Genomic DNA, 20,575 nt, shown 5'->3' with positions numbered 1-20,575 from the left:
ACCACACCAGTGGTCCTGGTGGGCATGCAAGTGGTTGTGAGCTATGATGTTTGGGATTGGGACCACATCCAGGGATCTCTGCTCCTTTCTGGGTTGGTCTCTTCTGGAGATCACAAACCCAAACCTATCCCAAACCCTCAGACATCCAGGACCCCGAGGGTCCATCAGTGGGACCTGCAAAGCCTTTACCTAACACCAGCTTGTCCCTGGGCACCTCCCAGCTGGAGTCATAAGGGAGCTGCATGGGATCCACGTAGATGTACTCGTGCCCATCGGAGCTGACGGACTCGATCACCTTCCAGCGGATTTCATAGCGAGGTTTCTGGAAAGGGGAGCAAAGGGAAGAGAGGTCTGAGAGGCTGAGGGTCAGAGAGGGCATGGGGGATACTGGTAGCTTTGTTAGGGAGTCTTTGGTCCCTTCAGTCATTGCCTCATTCCCTGTCTAGCCAGGGGCATGCAGAGACTGATGGAGCCCATGGGCTTTTACCTTTTGCCACAGGACGATCAGGATGATCAGAGAGATGACGGTGAGGACCAGCAAGGCCAGGATGACAGAGATGATGACCACCTTGAACGGCAAGGCTACAACAGTAACAGGCACAGCAGTCAGGCTCCTCCACCTCTGCATGGCCTGGGTACCCCAAGGAAAGGAGGACACAGCAGTGCAGCTTGTACCCTTCCCCTTCCCTCTTCTAGCCACTGTCCCCCTCCTGCTACATGCATCTCCCCCAGACACTGGCCCTGAACTCTTCTCTGTGTGGGGACTGCCTGTCCTCTCCTCCTGGGCAGACCTGTGCCCTGCACCCCCATGGACAACAGAGTGATGGGTGGTTACAGCCTGCTGCCTTGTGAGGGGTTTGACCATGGGGCAATATAAGGAGCCAGGGGTTTGCCTGGGGGGCACTGACAGCTCTGGCCTGGGCTCAGACCATTCTTCCTCGGGTTTAGGATTCTCAGTGTGTGGATGTTTGAGTCCGTGGCACCATCTAGTGACCCACGGGTTAATAACAAGGCACCAGGGATCTGTTCAGGCCCTCCCATCTTGCCCCCCTAGACGGATGACCCTGCTAGTGGTGGGAAGGGGATGCCCACGGGGCTCCAGATTCCTCCTGGAGCATCCTTTCCTGCTCGACTTAAAGGAGGCTTTATCTGGGGCAGAAATACCCAGGTTTCCTGCCTGTGAGGACGGCAGTCATCGGAGGACTGTCCTGGCTCCAGCACCTGCGGGCTGGAGACATGGAGAGAAAACTCCATCTCCCCACCGTTGTCCCAAGTGTTTCCCTCAGCCCTCACCATGCGGGACCAGCGTGATGTCCTGCGAGCTGGTGCCCAGGAAGTTGTGCACGGTGCAGCGCAGGAGCAGGGGCTCGTCCACCCTGTGCAGGTGCAGGGTGCTGTTCACGCGGTACACCTGCAGCTCCGCATGGTAGGTGGCGTTGGTCTGCAGCCCGATCTCTGCCGACTCGTTCCCCAGCAGCCGGGTGGGCTGCCCCTTGGTGCTGCACCTGGTCCAGGGGAGGATAAAGGCATCTGAGGGGCAGCAGGGACCTCCATGGGCTGCCTGGGTGTGTGGCCAGCAGAGCACAATAACATTATAGAATCACAGCCTCATGTGGGTTGGAAGGGACCTTAAAGCTCATCCAGCTCCAACCCATGCCACGGGCAGGGACACCTTCCACTAGAGCAGCTTGCTCCAAGCCCCTGTGTCCAACCTGGCCTTGAGCACTGGCAGGGATGGGGCAGCCACAGCTTCTCTGGGCACCCTGTGCCAGTGTCCCACCATGCTCATAATGAAGAATTTCTTCCCAATATCTAGTCTAAATCTCCCCTCTTCCAGCTAAAATCTATTCCCCCTTGTCCTGTCCCTACAAGCTCTTGTAAAAAGTCCCTCCCAAGATTCCAAGATTTCCTGTAGGCTCCTTTAGGTACTCAAAGGTGGTAATGATAAATTTCTTCCAACTCCTCCTCTCCCCCCCCCCCCCCATATGTGGGAAATCTCTTCTGAGGTCAGCAAGAAAATTTTGCCCTAAGTAATAAAATAAATAAATAATAGTCTGTTATTGTAATAAATGCAAGTATCCAGCCATTCCCATGGGCTCTATGGCTCCACTTACCATTTGATGTCTCTGCAAGTAGACCAGCTGATCTCTGGCTGGGGCATGCCTTCAGCAGAGCACGTCACAGTCTGCTCCCCACTACTGGCACTGCTGTTCTCCTTGAGATCCACCACTTTGGCTGGCACTGAAACCAAGAGACAGTGATGGGAATTAACCCTCCTTTCTGACTGCAGGATGGAAGGGGAATGTGATTCCATTGTGCCCCTGACCTGGCCTGGGGATGAGGAGGCAGTGAGAAAGGACTCATTGCATTGATTGTGTGGGGTTTTGAAAGCTAGCAGCAAAAAGAAAGGTTTGAGGGGGTATGGAAGAAACCTGCCCCCATCTAACTTGCTTGGAGAGCACAGGCAAGCACAGGGGAAAGTGCCATCTCTATATCTACTACACTGAGAAAGAGCGTGAAAACCAAGTTGCTGATGTCTGCAATGCGTCCCTGTCCCCCTTGCTCTGAGACCAAGGAGGAGATGTGAGCATGCTTCTTTCTTGAATGTTCTTTCTGTAACTCAGACCACTCTGGAGCCACAGCCAGAGGACTGAGGGCTTCAGCTGAAGGTCCATCTTCACCCTGAGACTGCCCTCGCTCCACAGCCCCATGTTAGCATGCCCATCCTCACCATTTATCTGCAGATGGAAGGACAGCTCCTGCTCATCATCCTCATTGGAAGCCCGGATGGTGTAAAATCCTCCTTCTTCCTGCTTCACCCGCACCAACACCAGGCCTGTCTGGTACCTGGAGGAGACACGGTCCCACAGTGATGGATGTGAGAAGGTATCTGGGGACTGATAATGCTCAAAGGCAACCAGCTCCCACCCATCCGAGGCATGCTCGAAACCCACCCTTAGAAAGTCATTCATCAGCTGTGTCCAACCAGCAATTTGGAGGTTGCCTCATGAATTAACCCTTCCCTGTACCCTGGTGAGGAACGATGGGCCCTCACCTGGTTTCTGACAGGTTCCTGCTGGTGATGGTGAACTCGCTGCTGCTCTCCATGGTCAATGTCTTGTTGTTCTTCAGCCACACGATGCTGGGTGGTGGGTAGGCTTCCACCTCCACCTGGATGGTGCGGCTCTTGTGCACCTCAGCGTACACGGTGCTGGGCAGGCGGGTGTGGAAGCGCACGAAGCCACGCTCTGAGAGGGGACAGGAGGGATTGAGGGGTCAGAGAGAGAAACAACCCCTTCTCCAGCCCTTTGGACAAACATGGATCTGGAACAAAACCCTCTGAACACACAGAAGTGGTGGGGCAGCTCCAGGTCCATCCTTCAAGGCTTCAAGCTCGGTGTGAGGGGAGCGTGGCTCAGAGCCACACTGGACCAGAGCAGCTCATGGGGCAGGTGGCATGTTGGGAGAAAGCTGTTATCTTGAGATGGGGCAGGTTCCCTCAAATTACATGCGAGAAGGACAGATGCAACTTGAAGGTGACAATATGATCTCACATCACTTTGGCACTGCACAGTGCAGAAGAGCTCTTACCTATACCCTCAACTATCATAAAGGGTCACAAAAGCCATAGTGGGAGGTTTGGGATACTGAAGTGGACAGGGTGTTACGAGGTGAGGGTTCCTTTTTGCCATGGTTACTTAGGGCAGTGCCAAGGGACTCTGACTCTGGGACATCCTGCCTTGACACCCATGTGCTGTGGTGGCTTTGGGTCTGTGGGCATCAACACACCGATCACATGGACCGTGATGTCCTTGCGGTCTGTTTTCTCATGGTAGCCCTCAGAGACATTGCAGACGTAGGTCCCGCTGTCCTCCAGCTCCGCATTCTGGATGATGAGGATGGAGCGGATCTCGTGGGTGGATCCGGGCAGGAAGTCGGTCACTGGCTCCACGGTCTTCCCTGCCTGCACAACAGGGACAGGAGACAGGGTCTGAGAACTCAAGAGCATGTTCTGCCATTGGAGCTACAAATTCATGCTCACAGGGAGGGAGCAGGAGGAGGCAGAGGACCCCAGTCTGCTGCCGTAGCAACAGGGAACAGGCACTGATCCAAGGCCACTGAGGCAGCCTGAATCTAAGGATCATCCCATCAAGCCCCTCTGCGTGGCAGCAGCAGCATCCCACAGCTTCCTGTGAAGCTTCACCTAAGGTATTGATGAGCTATTGCCATGGGATATCAGGTGAAGGCTGGAGCTGCTGCCTGGAGCCCATGGGGCTGGAGCACTCACCTGCTTGCGGGGATAATCCCAGTTGAAGTTGACCAGCTCATTGCCGCTCACAGTGCACATCAAGGTAACGTTTTCTCCCTGGCGCACTATGGTCTGCACTGCGCTGATGGAGACATTCACGGATGAGACTGTGGAGAAGGTGCAAGAAAGGAATGAATCATGAAGGAAGGGATTAGTGGGTGACAAGTCCATTTATCCTGGGTGGACTCGTTCATTGGAAAGCAGCTGACACTTCAGCAGAACCCATTCTGTAATGGAGACAGGACTAAATCCAGCCTCTGGATTGATCAAGAGCATCACTAAGGAGACAGCTGGAGAGCTTTGCTGTCCCCTGCCACTGGGCTGAAGGAACAGCCACAGCAGGTGCACAGGACAAGACAGTGGCAGCTCACCCTGGATCCTGTAGACGTAGAAGGTGTCTGAATCCACCTCCTGGTCATCCACAATCGTCCGACAGAAGTAGGTCTTATCCTCAAAGAAACCTCTGAATCCCTGCTGTGGGTCATAAGCTGCTGGGATGGGGTTCTCCACCTTCTTCTCATAGAGGGTCACCTGCATCTGTGGGTTTGTCACACGGCATGGGATGATGGCCTCGGTGTAGCCCGTGATGAAGATGAAGAGCTCTTCAGAGGTCATTGTGGGAAGGAAGACTAAGGAGGGATCTGTGGGAAAACCAGAATGCTGGTTACAGAAAGCTGCTTGAAGCTAAACCAGGGCTGCTCTGTGCTCCTCCAGGACTGCCCCAGGGCTCTGTCTCCTGACAAGTGGAATGCTTCTTCCTTTACTCCCCATAGCAAAGCAGAGCTGCAATGTCACGGGCTTGTCAAACCACTTGTGGGAGGGTGAGAGAAACTCGGATGCTGTTGTCTAGCACCATTGCTTCCCCTGCCACTTGTCCAAACAGCACCACACATGGGCTTCTCCCATGACCTGGCATACCAGAGACATGCCACAGCCAGATGACATTATGAGGGCTCTTCTGCAATGGGAAGGAGGATGTGGGGAGGCCAAGTGCCTGGAGATGGAATAATCCAAAGTCCTTTCTCTCCTGGCTGCTAAAGACTGAGTAAATGGGGGGATGAGGCCATGCTTTCCCCTACCTGGAACGTAGATGTAGATGGCTTTCCTCTCCGCCGGCTCCGGAGCCTGCTCCTGGCTGTAGGTACATGAGTACTCCCCGGTGTGACGGCCCGTCACGTTCTTGAGGGTGAGGTTGCTGACAAAGGCACCATCCCTGTGCTCCAGTGATGCGGCGAGGGGCTGACCCTCCCGTTCCCAGAGCAGTGCTCCATCCCCATAGCACAAGAGGGAGAAGGTGCTGTGGAGGCTGAGGACAAGCTCAGTGCCTCCAGGTTCGATGTGCAGCCTGCTGGCTCCGGATGCTACCTTCAGCAGACCTGGGAGAGGGGGGAGATGAGACCAGGTTGGATTCCTCTGCCATCCAAAGGAAGCACGCTGGAGCACAACCTCGTGCCAATGTGTTTGGTTTGTAGGTGTTAGCCTTTACACTGAAAAATAACCTTCCTGGATTTGTCCTCCTTGGTCACCATAGGAATGTCCTGTCAAATTAAACCTACGTGGGTCACCATTCTCTGTACCTCCTGAAACCCTCACTGGAGAGGAAATAAGACATCATGGGTTTAGCAGTGTTCAAAATTGCCCATGTTGCCTGTGGCAGTAATGGGCAGAGAGCCTCCCCTTTTATGCTTTAACTATGTCTTGTGTCTGTCCAACCTTTCTGTGAGGTAACTGCACCCTCAGTGCCACTCAGTGCTGCTTTGTTCTCCTCACCACCCGACGAGACCTTCAAAGGCTTGGAATGGCCATGCATTTAGCAGGCAAGGAGGAGAGGAGGAGATGAGGCAATTCCCTGCTCTGCTGGCTGCCTCTCCACAGGCACAGTGTCAGACGGGACACAGTCTAGGCTGAAACAATGTCAGTTTACAAGAAAGTGAAAAAGGAATGACAGCAAAACCTGGCAGGAAATCCTTTGGAAGCAATAGAGCAGGCAAGGTCTTCCTGAATGGCTCCCCATGTCTCTCCCAGCTTCCTTGCCTAGATGTCCCAGTGGGACGTGTGGTCCTCCCCAGTGACCCCACTGGTGGGGAGGGCAGCTGGGAACAGCCCCCAGGGACACAGCAATGCTCTGAACAGCCCAGATACAGCTGGGTGTCCTGTTGTGCTGCTGCGGGGTTATTGTATAGATGGGGTCTGATCAAATCCTTCCTGCTGTTGGAGTGACCATAACGTCCAGTTAATGGGGGTTCTCAGATGTCTACTAAGGACTGAGCACACCTGACAGTGCTCCCTTTGCAATGGTCTTCTCATTCCATCCAGCTGTGCATCAGCATTAAGCAGGTGAGGATTTACATCAACCCCACCATAGGGCTGGGCATGGATGTGCCCATGGACCCAGTCATTAGGAGGGACAATGTGCCTACAGTATATTGTGCTGCCCAACAGCATTGCTTTTTTCCTCCAGCTTGCCCTGGAGTGAGCATCTCAGGGCAGCATCCCCATGCAGGGCCCAATCCTGCACACCCATCCCCAGCCACAGCACTCACCAGTGAGGATGAGGAACCACAGAGATGTCTTCAGAGAAGGGCACACCATGGTGGGCTGCATGGCTTGGTGGCTGTATCCTGCCAAGAGCAAAGCAGGATGAGCTCAGCGCTGCAGCAGACGTGGGGGGGTCCCTCAGCCACCCTTCTCCAGCTCAGAAACCTCCCATCTCTTCCCAGTTTTCAGCCTTTTCCTCCCAGCTGGGTGGTTGGTTCCATCTCAAGCCGGATCTGCAGAAGGAGCTGTTTCTAAGGCATCTCCCGCTGGTAAACAGGGATTTTGCTGGAGGCTCCAGCAGTTGTGTCAACTCTTGCTCATTCAAGTCAACTAGTCAATCTGTGCTCGAGATGCCGCTCCCCCGGCTGCAGAGCCCTGCTTTTACCTCCCCCTGCTCTGCAGATTGCCTTTTCCCCCCTTGGTTTCTACTTCCCTCTGTCCCAGTGAGATAAAACTTGCTGGAAAACAGATCCCCCTCCAACCCTCCCACATTTTCTGTTCCTTCCAGTGAAATAAAACAAGCCCAAGGAACCCCTATAAAAAAAAACTTGTATGTAACTTTGAACTATGCATATTCTAAAAGAATATTGAAGAGGGTTTTGTAGTTAAAAGTCCCTTTTAACATTTCTCAAGAAATCTTTCCTACAGAGCGTTTTTAGCCCTGCCTGGTGCAAACCAAGAGCCCGGATGAGTTTAGAACTCCCTAAGAGCAGTGGGGTCTGCCCCTCATGTAACATGGTGACAGTTAACCCTTCCCATAGTGCCTGCAGAGGGAGGGATGAGTATTCCTATAAAGCAAATGCAGAAGCTGACAAGGGAGGAATTAACAGGGAAAAGGGTTTTTCTGTGCCTGAACAAATGAATTCAACAGTCCTGAATCTGAGGATGCTCAGCATGGAGCTGAACCTCACAGCTCCAGCCCTGCTGCTGGGTCACAGGAGGCATTTTGACCCTGCTCACAAGGCACAGCCAGAGGAGAAGCCCTGTGATGTGGACGCAGTGCCTGGGGAGCTGCTGGCCAGGCACGAGGATGGCCAGTGGCAACCCGGACTTGCTGACCCAGCCCCTGACACCGTCTCTTCTGAGACACCTCTTGGCCCTGGCGTGGCCTCTGGGTCTGCTCCATGTTAAGGAGGAAATGGTTTTTAAATGACGTGCGCTTGTCAGATGTTTTTAGTATTCTCTTGCTTTGGCTCAGCAAACCCTTCCAGGTCTCCAGATTATTCAGCAGCTTCCCTCTCTGCTCCAGAAAACCCGGCCGTGACTCCTGCTCCCTTCTACTGTTGCCAGAGGGGACGAGAGCACCCACAGGGAAGAGCTGGGGTGGGCAGGGTGAATGGACCGAGGTGAAATTCAGGCTGTAAATGGATGTGACCTCACTGCACCCACCCTCAGAGAGCACCAACCTGCAGGAGGGAGGAGGACGGGCAATGTGAACTCACTGCCCCCCCAGCACTACCATGTGAACAATCACCTCTGTTTCCCAATTCTCCTTTACAGAGGTGTGTGATTCATCCATTATTCAATGATCAAGGTTCTAAGGATAGCTGGGACCCTCTCCTTTCACCCCTCCCTGCCTGCATGCACAAGCCAGGCTGTATTCATCCCCCACCATCCCCCAAGTATCTGCCTGCCAGCAGCTATGCTCTTCCCAAGCTCATGCCCAGCTTTTAGCTGTGTCCAACTTCATGGCTGTCACTGTTAGTCCTGTTGCAGGCAAGATCTTGGCTTCTCTATCCACATAGACAAGTCCCTCTGATCTCTGCAGGCTCACTGATGGGGCAAACTACTGCTCTGCCAGGGCTGGTGGGTACATGCTGCTGCCAGGCTACTATGGCTGTTGCTTCAGCGGGCAATGAGAACCCTGCAGGCTCCATCTGCCGCCTCCCCTGTGTTCATAGCTGGTTTTAATAAAGCTGCTGGGTTTGCAGAAAGGCATTTCACTTGGAGATGCTTCCCAAGCAGAGTGGGAGGGTGGCAATGTCTCAGAGTGGTGACCTCTCCCTTGTTTGTCTGCTCTGGCCAGGGCTAGAGGCAATGCTCGGAGATGCTGAGCCATGCCTGTCCCGCAGGACGTATGCAGTCTAGCTTGCAGAGGGGCAAACCTTTCTCTCCCAGTCATGGGGATGTGTGCTTGCACATGTGGGTGAACACAGGCCTTTCACAAGGGATGCAAATGCACCCAGAGATTGAGAGCACTTCTGTTCCCTTCTCAAGCTCAGCTTTTGTTCTTAGCAACAGCACGCTATGAGTGCCAGACAAGGAGGGGCTGAGGTGGGTGCAGCCACACTCAGTGATCCTAAATAAGACACCCAGATGTTATCCCACCCAGGGATGAAACACAGGCACCTACGTGATGCTCAGCTGCCTTGCACTGTCTCCTTCCAGTCCTATAAATTAGCAGGGTGCCACAGACCCCTCAGACTCCTACATCCTTCCCACGGGCCAGGATCTGAGCATTTTCAAGCTATAGGGCCTTTTGCCTTCTCCCATCCTGGCCAGCGAGGTCCTGCAGCAATGCCACATCCAGCACTCTTCCCTCAGCCCTGCAGCTCCACGGTGCCTTCAAGGTGAAGTCCCAGCTCTCCATCCCCACACTGTACCCCTCACCATCCTGTCCTCACCACCAGCACACGTACAGACCTCCCCTCTGCCCCTCTCCAGCACTGCAATGGGAGGGCAGCCATCAGGGAGCTTTCCTCTGTTTATTATTCTAAGGGAGGAATGTGGCTGGGAGAGGAGACAGGCGGTCAGCTGGCTCGCAGCGAGGCCGGGTGATGCAGCCCTGCGCCCACATCCAGCCCTACATGCCTATGGGGTGGCTGCGCTCGCCGGGGGTTAGGGTCCCTGAGGACACCCCATGGAGGAGGGTGGCTCCCAGCCAGCCTGGAGCTGGACACCATGGCATGGGACGTCTGGGATGGTTTTGAGTCCAAACGAGACATGGGTAGAGGCGACTGTCGCTGCCCAGTGACACAGCCACACTGTCCCTATCTCTGCTCTGCAATCACACCAGGCTGGCCAGCACGCTGTAAGCGTGGCCGCAGGAATGCGCTCGGTGCTGCTCGTCCTCCGGATGCCGGGAGCGGAGTTTGCAGAGCCGCTGCCCGCTGGAAGGAGAGTGTCTCACATGTGGCAGGGGCCAGGCGCTGCTGAAAGCCCCTTGGAGCACCCCTAACCTCGTGCTTTTGCAGTGCATTGCGTGGGGTGATGGGATAAACGGGGGGACCCCGACATCCCTGAGCACCCACAGTGCTGTGCAGAGGGCACTCCGGGCTCTGACAGCTCATAGAGATGTGATCTCACAGGCAGAACACAGGCAAAAGGGCCGGAGCAAAGAGGTCAAACAGCACAGCCAAGGCCACACAGCAGGGCCATGGCTGCGCCAGGACCAGGATTCGAGTCTCATGATTCCCCATCTCATGACTTCACAGCAACCTGCTCCCGTTTCTGCTGCATCCCAACCCTGATGACAGCTGGGCTTTCTCCTCTGCCTCCTCTCCTGATCCCCTACTTGTCATAGCTGGGGGCTGATGCCTCTGTGGCTGATGGACTTGGATGGGAATTTCTGCAGCAGGAGCAGGGCTACACCCAGGGGGCTGGATACAGGGAAGAGCCGTATCCAGCCTCTGCTGGGGATTGTCCCACCTTTATTTAGGGAGGACCATCCCTTCAGCCATCTCTGCCACTCTTCTTATCTGTGCCTTGCTAAGGAGCTCACCAAACCTCAGTGATTTATTACCGTTCTCCCGTTCCAGACCTATCTCTTGTTTAAGAATGCTGGTAAGCCAAAGATGCCTTTGCTAATGCCCAAAATATGTTGTGTGGGCTCAGCCTTGACTATTCTTGTGTAACAAGGCATGAACTCCCTTTGACTTTGCTTGGTATTCCCTGCCACAGCTTGGAGCCCCCTTCCCTCTGCGCAGTGCTCCTGGCAGAGCACCTCAGCACACATGGCAGCTACTGCTGGCATAAGCATCCCCAAGCATGGATCACATGGGACAGGACCATCTCCAGCTCTGCAAATGCCTTAAACCATGAGGTCTACACAGACGGGCATCCACACCAAGGAGGCCTTCCCAGCCCTCCTCCCAAACATGCCTAGACCATGTTTCTTGCCTCTCCTCCACAACCAATAATGCCTTACAAAAAAAAACAGTAAGGGGGGACCTTCAAGCATGCCCAGAGCTGTGGGAGCTGGGAATAAGCCTGCAAAGCTGGTGCACAGTGAAGGGGATGGCTCAGCATGACAGGGAGGGTGAAAGCCCCCTTGGAATGAGCTCTGGTCCCTACAGACCATCCATCACCACAAGGGGATGTGCTGCCTGCTGGAAACCAGCAAATCCCATTTACGTTTCCAGGGGCAATTCCTGCATCCATTGCCCCACATTGCTCTTGTCCCCCTTGCCTGAGCCTCCCTGCTCCGGTGGCGCTGGGCAGAGATACTCCCAACTAGCACAGCCCACGAGGGCATCTCAGTTGATGGCTGTGGGGAGCGCAGAAGCGGAGCCAGGCCTCTCACACAGCCGCTGGTCCTTTCTCTTCCTCCAGCGTTCTATTTCTATCCCCTTTTCTTGCTGGGGCTGTGCTTCCAGGCGCTCCCACAATGCTCCCTGGCTCTGCTGTCCTGCCAAACAGCGAGGGACATCTGGTGCAGATTAGCGGGAAGTAAAATATACTTTATTTCTTCTTTGTCTGAGCGCATCTGAGTCATTAACTGAGATCATGGGTGCCCGTATGCAATAAAAAAAGCCCCTTATGAATCCCATGATCCATGCCACTCACAGCCAGGGAGCCAGGGCTTCTCCTGGCTGGGGGGGGGCACCATCCCCTTGCTTTTGAAGGCAGAAAGCTTTCCAAGCAAAGCCTGGCAACCCATGAAACCCAAGCCGTGCTTGTCCGGCAGTGAAACTCCTTGGCTTGTCCTGTTTTCTTCTGCCACCCTCCCTCCGGCCTCTGCTTCTTTCCCACCCTTTAATCTAAATAAAACTGAGCTGCTTTTTTTCCCTTCCCTTGGCTGGAGCCGTCCGGAGTTGCAACATCTCTGCTCTGGGGTCCCTCGGCTCCCATGACACCGTGTTTACTCACAGGCCAGATTATCATCACAGAGCCCTTTTGCTTTTTCCCAGCACATGGCTAGGATTAGGCAGGGCACACACATAGGGAGTCACCCCAGAGCCCATCAACAGCTGCTAATAAAATGCAGAGGTAGGAAACGTGAAACCAGGCAGAGGAGCAGAGGGGATGGGGAGCTCCTGGGGTCCCACAGGACATCCCTGCACAAAGAATGAATGCCTGGGGGGCAAAACCCTCCTTGCCCTGTCACCTTCCAGCACCAAGGGGCCTTCCTGGTGAGACCAAGGGATGCTGAGAGCCCTGGGCGCCCGTTTGCAACGTGCAAAGATTTGGGGGGTTCTTTCCGTCACTCAGAGGTGAGGTTTTGCAAGTGCTCACAGACAGCATCACTAACACCTGAGCGGTCCAAGTGGTTTTGGCAGATCTCTTTGGTCTGTGAAGTGGTTAAAGCCACGGCCCTGGTGTGGACCAGGGGTTCTAGGAGATGGTCAAAGCAGGCGGCAGTAAGCTCAGGGTTATTTTGCCCACTGATGGGGAGAGCTCTCCTGCCTGTCTCTGCTGCAGAGAGCAGGGCTGGTGTGACTGGAGATCCTGCCCAGGACCCTATATCCTGCCCCCAGCTTTGGTGGTACCTGAAGGAGGTGTTTGTGTAGACGAGAGCACTGGTTCTGCAGCAAGCAGCAGGACATGAGCTCGCAGAGCCAGCCTCCTCCCTTTGACAGCATCTGTCAGAAAGCTGAGCACGAGGATAGTGCCTCCAAAGCAGGGGAAAGCTGCTGGGGAGGATGACGAGTCCGTGTTGGACCCCAGCAGCATGATTCAGCAGCCCCGGGGTCAGCCATGTGAGGAATGGTGTGGGGTGGTGAGCCCCAAGCAGCCCCTTTTTGGCTGCATTCATCCTCCCTCTCCGAGCACTGCAAAACCCATGCACGTGCCACCCAGCAACCCCCAGCCTCGGGCTCTCGGTGAGGAGCTGGCACAGGGGGACGTGGGATCACAACAAGCCCCACACTCTCACCCCTATTCCCCCCCATTTTCCTCCTCTGTTTTAAGCCCATGGGAGACGGAGGAAGCGAGTGACCCGTTTAGTGCAGGTTCAAAATAAAACAAAACATCTGTTTGGAGGGGTGCCAGAGTTATAAATAATCCCCCAGCCCCGAGTGATGGTATCCATGGCCCGTTGGGCTGCGCATGCTCCCCCACTTCCGCTCTCCGAGGAAAGGCCAGACCCTGGGGCTGATCCCCGGGGCCAAAGAGCTTGGCCCAGGTTGTGGGAAAACCCAGGGGGGGCCAGGGAAGGAGGGATGGGGGTGTTGGGATGAACGGCTGCCACGCGCCGAGCAGGGCTGGTGTGGTGCCTGCCTGTCCCTTGTTGTGTACCCCGGCCAAATCCTGCCCTCCTTGGAGTCCCTAGGGCAGCGGGAGGGTGCCCAGGCCATGGTGATGCTGGGGCTGGCCTTGTGGTGGTGCTGGGGGCTGGCCGGAGCACTGCCCTGGAGGGTGTGCACGACCGGGGATGCTCATGAGGGGGAGTGGAGCAGGGCTGTGTTCACCCCTTGCACTGTGATGACTCCCTGAGGAAGGCGCAAATGTGCCCCTTTGGGAGTGTTTCAGTTCCTGCTTCCAGCAGGATGCTCTAAAGGATGCAACACAGCCCAGCTGGGGGTGTCCGTGACCGACCCCCAACTTCTCCGTTGCCCCTGACAGCAGAGACACCACGCTGCTTCACAAGCATGTGAGCAATGTGAGTGATGAACGTGGCTGCAGGGCACCCAGACCATGAGCCAGGACACACACAGCTCCCTGCATCGCTCCACTGCTGGCCCCTCCAACTGGGCAGCAAATCCTCAGGGCAGCAGTGACGCAAAGAGCTCTCTGTCTTCTCCAACCCCAAACTGGCATATGTGGGGTCCCAGCTCCTGAGCATGTGGGGCTGGATGGGGCTTGCCTCTCTGAGCAGAGCCCATCTGCTCACCCAATGCTTTTCCCCTGCCACCAGTGGAGTGGAGAGGGGAAGCAGGGGATATGGGACCATGGGCTGGAAACCATCTTGGCTGCACATCCAATGTCCTGGTACCCCCAGGACTTTCCCTGCTCCTGTAGCATGGCTGCCAGAAAGCCAGGTCTGCCTTCAAGGGAATTAAAGGGAAGCACTCTGCTAAGGTAAACATGAGGAGCAAACGGTCCCTAACACATCAGCATCTCCATCACCTGCTCAGGGTCACTGTTTGAGGGTGGCTGCTAAGGCAGGGCCAGAGCTGGAGCCAGAGGTCCCAGCTGGGTTTAATTAACACTAATCATCAGCTGCGAGGGGAAGGCAATAGGGGCAGGACAAGAAAAAGCCATCCTGAGCCCTAGTAGGGTGTAGGGGCTTTGCAGAGCCCCAAGAGCTGTCGCTGTTGTGCTCTTCCCATCCCCACATCCCAGCAGAGGATGAGCAACCCGATCCCGCTCTGAAAATTGCCCCGAGACAGGGAGCAGGGACCAATCTGTGTGGGTGCATCAGCTCTTCTTTCGGCTGCCTGAGAAAGACCAGAGCTAAAACGCTTTGTTCTGGGGTTTTAGGCTCTTGTGGCCGGGATTAGGTGCTCACCAGCTCTGTGGTCAGGGCACCCTTTGCCATGTGCAGGACCCGGAGAGGAGCCTGGTGCTGTGGCTGGGGTCGGAGAGGATCCCCACAGCAGGACCTGGAGGCAGCAGTGGAGTTCCCTGGAGCAGGGGATGCAGAAAGCCAACACGTTCTCTGTGCATCTACAGGCTACAGAAGGGATGCTTCCCTCCTGGATAACCTCATCCTATGTGCTGTGGCCAGGAAGCACCAGCCATGCCTGCTGTAGGATCATAGAATCAACAAGGTTCTATGGACCTTTAAGATCATCAAGCCATCCAGCATGAAGAATCCTTTATAACCTCCAACAGTTCCTCTCCCCACAGTCACAGAGCAAAAATCAGCTCCTGTCTGCATCCACACACTGCAAAGGGCCTCTGTCCCAAAACCTCATGGATCCTCCATTGGAGAAACTGAGGCAGGACTCAGCACTGGGGCTGCCAGCCTCCAGCACCCCCTGCCCTCCCCTGAACGCTGCTTCACAATGGACACCAAATCCTGCTTCCTGCACAAGGAATCCTTGAACCGGACCATATTCTCCCAAACAGCTCCCAGGCTGGAGAGGGAAACTTGGCAGCTGCCTGTGGGCAGAGAGGAGGGGACCCCTCTCTCGATGCTGGCAGCGCTCAGCCCCAAGGAAAGCAGGTTTCTGTTCTGCAGCCATTTGCTCTGCAAAGGCTGGAACCGAGGTGACTTCAGTTTGCGAGTGGAGAATGCACTTGGAGCTCGAAATGGTGCATTTTCTGCTGGCCCCGGTTCAGACAAACCCACAAGCAAACATATTTTTTGTATAAATAAGACAGTGTGTCTCGCCAGTTAAAGCAATTCAAACATGAATGTAGCAATTTAATTGGTGCCAATTACTGTGTCTCGGTAGCATTAAGATTTCAGTCACAGACTCTTTCGCGTGGTAGACGGGCTAGGAGGGAAGGCAGAGGGACCAGCAGGATGGGGCCTCACACCGAGGGGCACGTTTGCCTGTCCTCTGCCTGCTTTGGGACCCCCGGCCCCCGAGCAGCCCTGGTGCTGCCCATGGGATGTGCTGAGAAGCCCCTCTCCATAGCAGGGAGAAGGTACCTCCTATTGCATCCGTCTCCTTGTTCACAGCCCAGGGTCTGACAGCCAGCACAGTGCCCTGGTTACATCCCTGCACTCTCTAGCCCTTCCCTGCTCCTGCACCTCACATCCTCCATCACACACTGGCTCTCATTGAGCCCGGGGAAGAGCATAGGATGCTCTCCCCAGCAGAGACCCGGATGGATGGATGAGCAGGGAGGATGAGCCCACCCAGGGTGCAGGACATGCACCACTTTCACAGCACCATCCTGGCTTTCCTGGCAGCAGCCTTTCTGCTCCCTGCACAGGCTTTCCACACCACAGTGCTCCAGCTCTGCAGGTTGGTGTTTGCAGGAGAGCCAATCTAGGGCATGCCACAGCCTGTGCCCCAAGTGTGTGCCCAGGGATGATGAAAAACCAGGATGTGAAGGGCAGCCCCTCACTGTAAGCCTATTACCAGGCTGGGGGAGCAATGGACCTATAGGACCACCTTGCTCAGTGCATGACCCATCTCAGCACCCCTCTGTGCATCCCCGGTATATGTCCCTGTCCCAGCTGGGTCTGCTCCATGTCCCCTGTAGTACCAGGAAATTGCTGCACTTCCAGGAGGAGGTGTCCCGGTGGGATCGGAGCAGGGCAGGGATGCGCTTGGCTTAAGGACCCTAATTAGGCAACTGGGGAGAGAAGGAGGAGGGAAACAGCCACCCCTAAAACAAGCCTTATTATGTCCAATTTGCCTGGCGGAGCGGAAGGAGCCTCCTGGAGCTGCTCCAGCCTCTCAGGAAACAATACCCGGTCTATACCCTCCCCTTGCAGCTCCTCTCCAGGGGATTTCTTTCTCTCGGTTAAAGTACAAACAAACAAACTCCACGACGTGTTCAGCCTGGATCCTCCCTCGCAGGAACAGGGCACATCCAGCCAGCCCTGAGCCCGCAGGGTCCCCAGCTTCCTCCAGCTCTGGGCCAAAGGCGGCCGCTGGAGGCTGCGCTCCCGTGGGATTCGACCACTGCGCAGATCTTCCACTCTTGCCCTTTGCTGCTGCATCCTGGGAAGATGCTTCCTGGAGTCTGACCCTATGAACACCACTGCAACCCCATCCCACTTCAGGATCGCATCAGACACTGGGGCCGGAAGGACCTCAGGGACTGTCTGGCCCTAGGGTGCAGTGAGGCACGGAAGTCCTTGCCTGCACTCTGTGGCAGTGGCTGATCCCACCTCCCCGTCATTCAGGTGATGCTATAGCCAGCCAACATAGTGTCTTCTTGTATAGCATCACTAGAGAGCATTTCTTAACCTCAGCTTTCCTCTGGTGCTCACTAAGACAATGTCATCTTGCCCTCATCCTAGAGAGGGGCTCAGTGCTCTCCCCAACAATGTTGGTCTGGAAATCCTATCACAGACCCATTAAAAATGAAGCTGAGGGAGACCCTGGGGTCATTGTCCTGCTGCAGTGCTCACATCTCCCCAGCCAGAGGTTTCCCCAACATGTCCTTTGAAACCTGTGTTGCCAAAGGCACCCAGTCTCACATATCTAAACCCACAGACATTTCCCCTAAAAGCTAACTTTTCTCTTTGCAGTGACCTTCCCTGTACATGAAGACAGTGTGCTACCTCCTTATGACACCTAGTGAACAAAGATTCCCATTAACCCCTCTCCATAACCTCTGCAGCCCCTTCTGGGCTTCTGATCACCCTCCTTGCTCTCCCCAAGCCTTTCCACTCCATGTACATCCCTGCTGAAGCTCTCAGCATCACTTGCTTGGGAGGACCCACTCCTTCCACCTTGCCTGTTCACACTGCCTCCAGTCCTGTGCCTTTCAGCGCATCCCATGGGAAGAGCTGTGGGTTTCACCCCGGTTTCACCCCACCACACTGCAATCTGGTTTGTGTCCACTATAGCCCCCAGATACTTTCCCACCATACCAGCTGTTAGCTGCCAAGGTTGTGCACAGCCATTAGTATTTCCTTCCTAATGGCAGCACGCCGACACAGCTTGCTGTGCCTGGTTGACACCAGACTTCTGGAGCCCTTGGGTGCTCTGATCTGCCCATACACTGGCTGCCCATCCAGCTTGGTGCCAGCCCAGAGCTTAGTGCATGTGCTCGTCCATCACCGAGGTGGTTAATGGAGAGATTGCAGAAGGACCAAGCCCAGGCCCTGTGGGACCCCACTAGAAATGCCCAGGGCTTTGGTTAGCAAGGCAAGGCTGACTGCTCCCTGACTGCAGCATTAGAGCTGAGTGTGCTTGGGTTCAGATCATGCTCCCTGCTCAGACCTGAACCCGGTGCAGGGATGCAGGAGATGAACCAAGGGCAGGTAATTGGGTGGTTGCAGATCCTCTCCGTTCCTTCAGTGAGGACCCTCCATGACACTGAGCTGGAGGAAGGGACAGCTGGGTTTAGGGAGAGAGAAAAGCCCTTTGCACTCTGCAGATGGGTCACTGTGACTTGATGCTTCTCCGAAACATGACCCCTCTTGATGTACCAATTGACACAGGGGTGCTTCCTGGACCCGGGGACACAGACAGGGCTGGCAACTGCCACTGGGGCCACAAGCACACCCCAGCCTGGGTGACATCAGTGTCAAGGAGTGACTTCAAGCCTCATGTCAGACTATGCCCAGGGCTACCTGCCAGCCAGGATGCCTACCTGGCATCTCCTGCTTTGAGCCAGCCCAACACATGCCCTCTGCCAACCAGAGCCACCTCTTTGGCACTGCCAATGGAGCATGCCCCTTTCCCAGCAGCATGGGATGCACAGGATCCTTGTCCTGCAGGGTGCTGGGGGGCAAACGAACCTTCAACCAACCCCTCATTGGTCCATGTGGAGCACTGGGGCTCAACATCTCTAGTGCTTGTCATTGATGGAACACCAATGGGAATGCCAAGCCCCTTCTAACAGGGTTTTCATGCCACAGTGACTACTTTTAGCTATTTGCCCACTGCTTTAGCAGAAGCCCCAAGTGCTCTGGGGCAAGGATAGAGGAGGACAATATCCCTTTCCACCTGCTTGAAAGCCTCCCTTGGCGAGTGAGTGCAGGAGCTAGATGCTCTGAGCCCACAGTGGTCCCAGTCTGAGCATCAAAGTCCTACAAGTCATGCAACCCCCTGTCAGTGTGCTGCTGCGGCTGCCGGAGTCAGCACAGCTTCATCCCAGACCAGATCCAGCCTGTTGGAGTCCCTTAGCTCCAGGGCTCCTGGGACACTAAATAGTTGCCCATAGCCATGCCTGTAAGGGTTTTACCAGGCTTTCCCCCTCCAGTATTCAGCACACCAGGGCAGAGGGCCTGAGCAGGGCTTGTGGACATTCCCTCTATACCTTGGCCTTGCCTACAGGGACAGGAGTCCCATCAAGGGCACGGGCTGAAGCAGAGTGGTCCTAGGAGCACCCTGTATTTAGGGATGATCATGGGTGTGTTTGGAGGGTCTTACACTGAGACGACACTGTTCTGCAATGGGGCACACTCACACCTTTAAAAGATGCCTTACTGGGAATGGCGACCCCATGCACAACACAGTCCTCTCACAGCTGCCAGGTCGGGAAAGCCAGAATAACTCCCTGATGCAGGGACAGACCAAGAGCTCCCCACAGAGAAGCAGAGATCCCTTGGACCCCACTCCAGTTGCAGCAGAACCCCCTCCCTGCCCTACAGCCACAGCTTCCCCTTGGATCCCTTCAGCTGTCCTAGCCCAGGACCTGGGGAGAGCTGATGGGATGGTTTTTCCCATGGGATACTGCAGAGCTCATTCACTCTCCACCAAACACCACCTCCCCAGGGCTTGGTGGGGCATTTTGGGGTGCCAGCCCCTTGCAGGGGAGCAAAGCCCCTTGCAGGGCACCCAGGCTGGCTCAGTGAGAGGATCCTTGGAGTCCATAGCACCTCCAGCAAAGGTCTTCCTGGTTGGAAAGCCAGAGCAGAGAAGGAAAGCGAGCCTGCACCCGGGTGGGCGAAGAGAGGGCTTACCTTGGTCAGGGTCCCACCGGGCGAGCGCCTGTGCCGCACGTCCCACGGGCGCTGGCCGCCCCGAGATTCCTTCCTTTCCTCCTCCGCACTCTTTATCTGCTGTGTGCCGAGGCTCTCCCTGCCCTCCCAGCCTTCCCCAGCTGGCAAGGCTTTCCCACTTAAAGGAGAAAGAGAAGGAAAGGGAAGAAACGAAGTGGAGGGGAGGAGGGGAGGGAGAAAAAGCCCAAATCAAATCAAAAGGAGAGGCTGGGCTGTGCCAGGGCTGGGCTGCAGCCAAGCCCTCTCTCTACTCCTCTAGTGCATCCCTGCAGCCCCCAGCCCGTCTGGGACATAGGGTCCGGCCGGCTCGGACCCCAGAGTGGAGCGGAGCCCCTGGCTAAGGGATGTGCACGCGTGTGAGTGCGTGTATAAATAAAAGAGAGCTGGGGAGGAGGAGAAGGGGGGAGGCTGCCTCGCCAATGAGGAGCGGGGAACCTCCGACTTCCTCCCTCCACCCTCTGCGGGGACCCTTTGCAGAGCAAAACTTGCGATTAAAGCCCGGCAGACGGTGCCATGGAGGGAGAGGGGGGAAGGCTTTTAAAGAGGAGGAGAAGCCAAAGAGGCTGCGAGGAAAGGGGAGTTTCGCTGCAGGCTGCAGGAGGGGAGCAGCGAGGGCCCGGCTAACGGGAAACAAAAGGAGCCCGGCCCGGCTCTCTCCTCCTTAAACCGGAGGGACGGAGCTGCTCTCTCCCTGTGTCTGCTTTCAATTCTGGCCTTTTTCCCTGTTTTCTTTTTCTTTTACACTTTTCCCCTCCCCTCAGCCCCCCCCCCCCCCCCCCCGTTTTCTTTTTCTTTCTCTTTTTTTTCCCCTTTCTCAGGATATGAGGGGATGTTTAGAAAATCCGCTGCCCACGCCAGCAGCTGACTCATGTTTTTATTAAAGAAGGCCTGTACTGAACCGGCTCCGAATATTCCCCCCGGACGCCTTCCCGTGCCGGCGCTGCGCCTCCAGCCCCGCTGACCCCCAGCCGCCAACGCGCCCTCCC

General features: G+C 55.6%; 1 protein-coding gene across 1 annotated transcript in view; it reads right to left on the bottom strand.

The window, feature by feature from the left end:
• The window catches only part of PDGFRB (platelet derived growth factor receptor beta), a 30,565-nt gene extending 10,746 nt beyond the window's left edge, over window positions 1-19,819 (bottom strand). Inside the window, exons 1-12 of the mRNA XM_061456911.1 lie at window positions 19,551-19,819; window positions 6,853-6,930; window positions 5,389-5,685; window positions 4,681-4,950; window positions 4,289-4,416; window positions 3,790-3,964; window positions 3,056-3,248; window positions 2,732-2,847; window positions 2,115-2,241; window positions 1,294-1,505; window positions 488-582; window positions 190-322 (exon numbers count right to left, since the gene is read on the bottom strand). Of these exons, the coding sequence (XP_061312895.1) occupies window positions 190-322; window positions 488-582; window positions 1,294-1,505; window positions 2,115-2,241; window positions 2,732-2,847; window positions 3,056-3,248; window positions 3,790-3,964; window positions 4,289-4,416; window positions 4,681-4,950; window positions 5,389-5,685; window positions 6,853-6,913 (1,807 nt within the window). The 5' untranslated portion in view covers window positions 6,914-6,930; window positions 19,551-19,819. The remainder of the gene's footprint in view (window positions 1-189; window positions 323-487; window positions 583-1,293; window positions 1,506-2,114; window positions 2,242-2,731; window positions 2,848-3,055; window positions 3,249-3,789; window positions 3,965-4,288; window positions 4,417-4,680; window positions 4,951-5,388; window positions 5,686-6,852; window positions 6,931-19,550) is intronic.
• Window positions 19,820-20,575: the final 756 nt, after the last annotated feature.

Source organism: Pezoporus flaviventris, unplaced genomic scaffold, assembly GCF_033815535.1.
Source record: "Pezoporus flaviventris isolate CSIRO_AGI_PZ_B2104156 unplaced genomic scaffold, CSIRO_AGI_Pfla_v1 ptg000023l, whole genome shotgun sequence".
In the NCBI taxonomy this organism is placed as follows: Eukaryota; Metazoa; Chordata; class Aves; order Psittaciformes; family Psittacidae; genus Pezoporus; species Pezoporus flaviventris.
The sequence above is the reverse complement of the archived record's forward strand: the minus strand, read 5'-3'. Positions and strand labels throughout refer to the sequence as shown.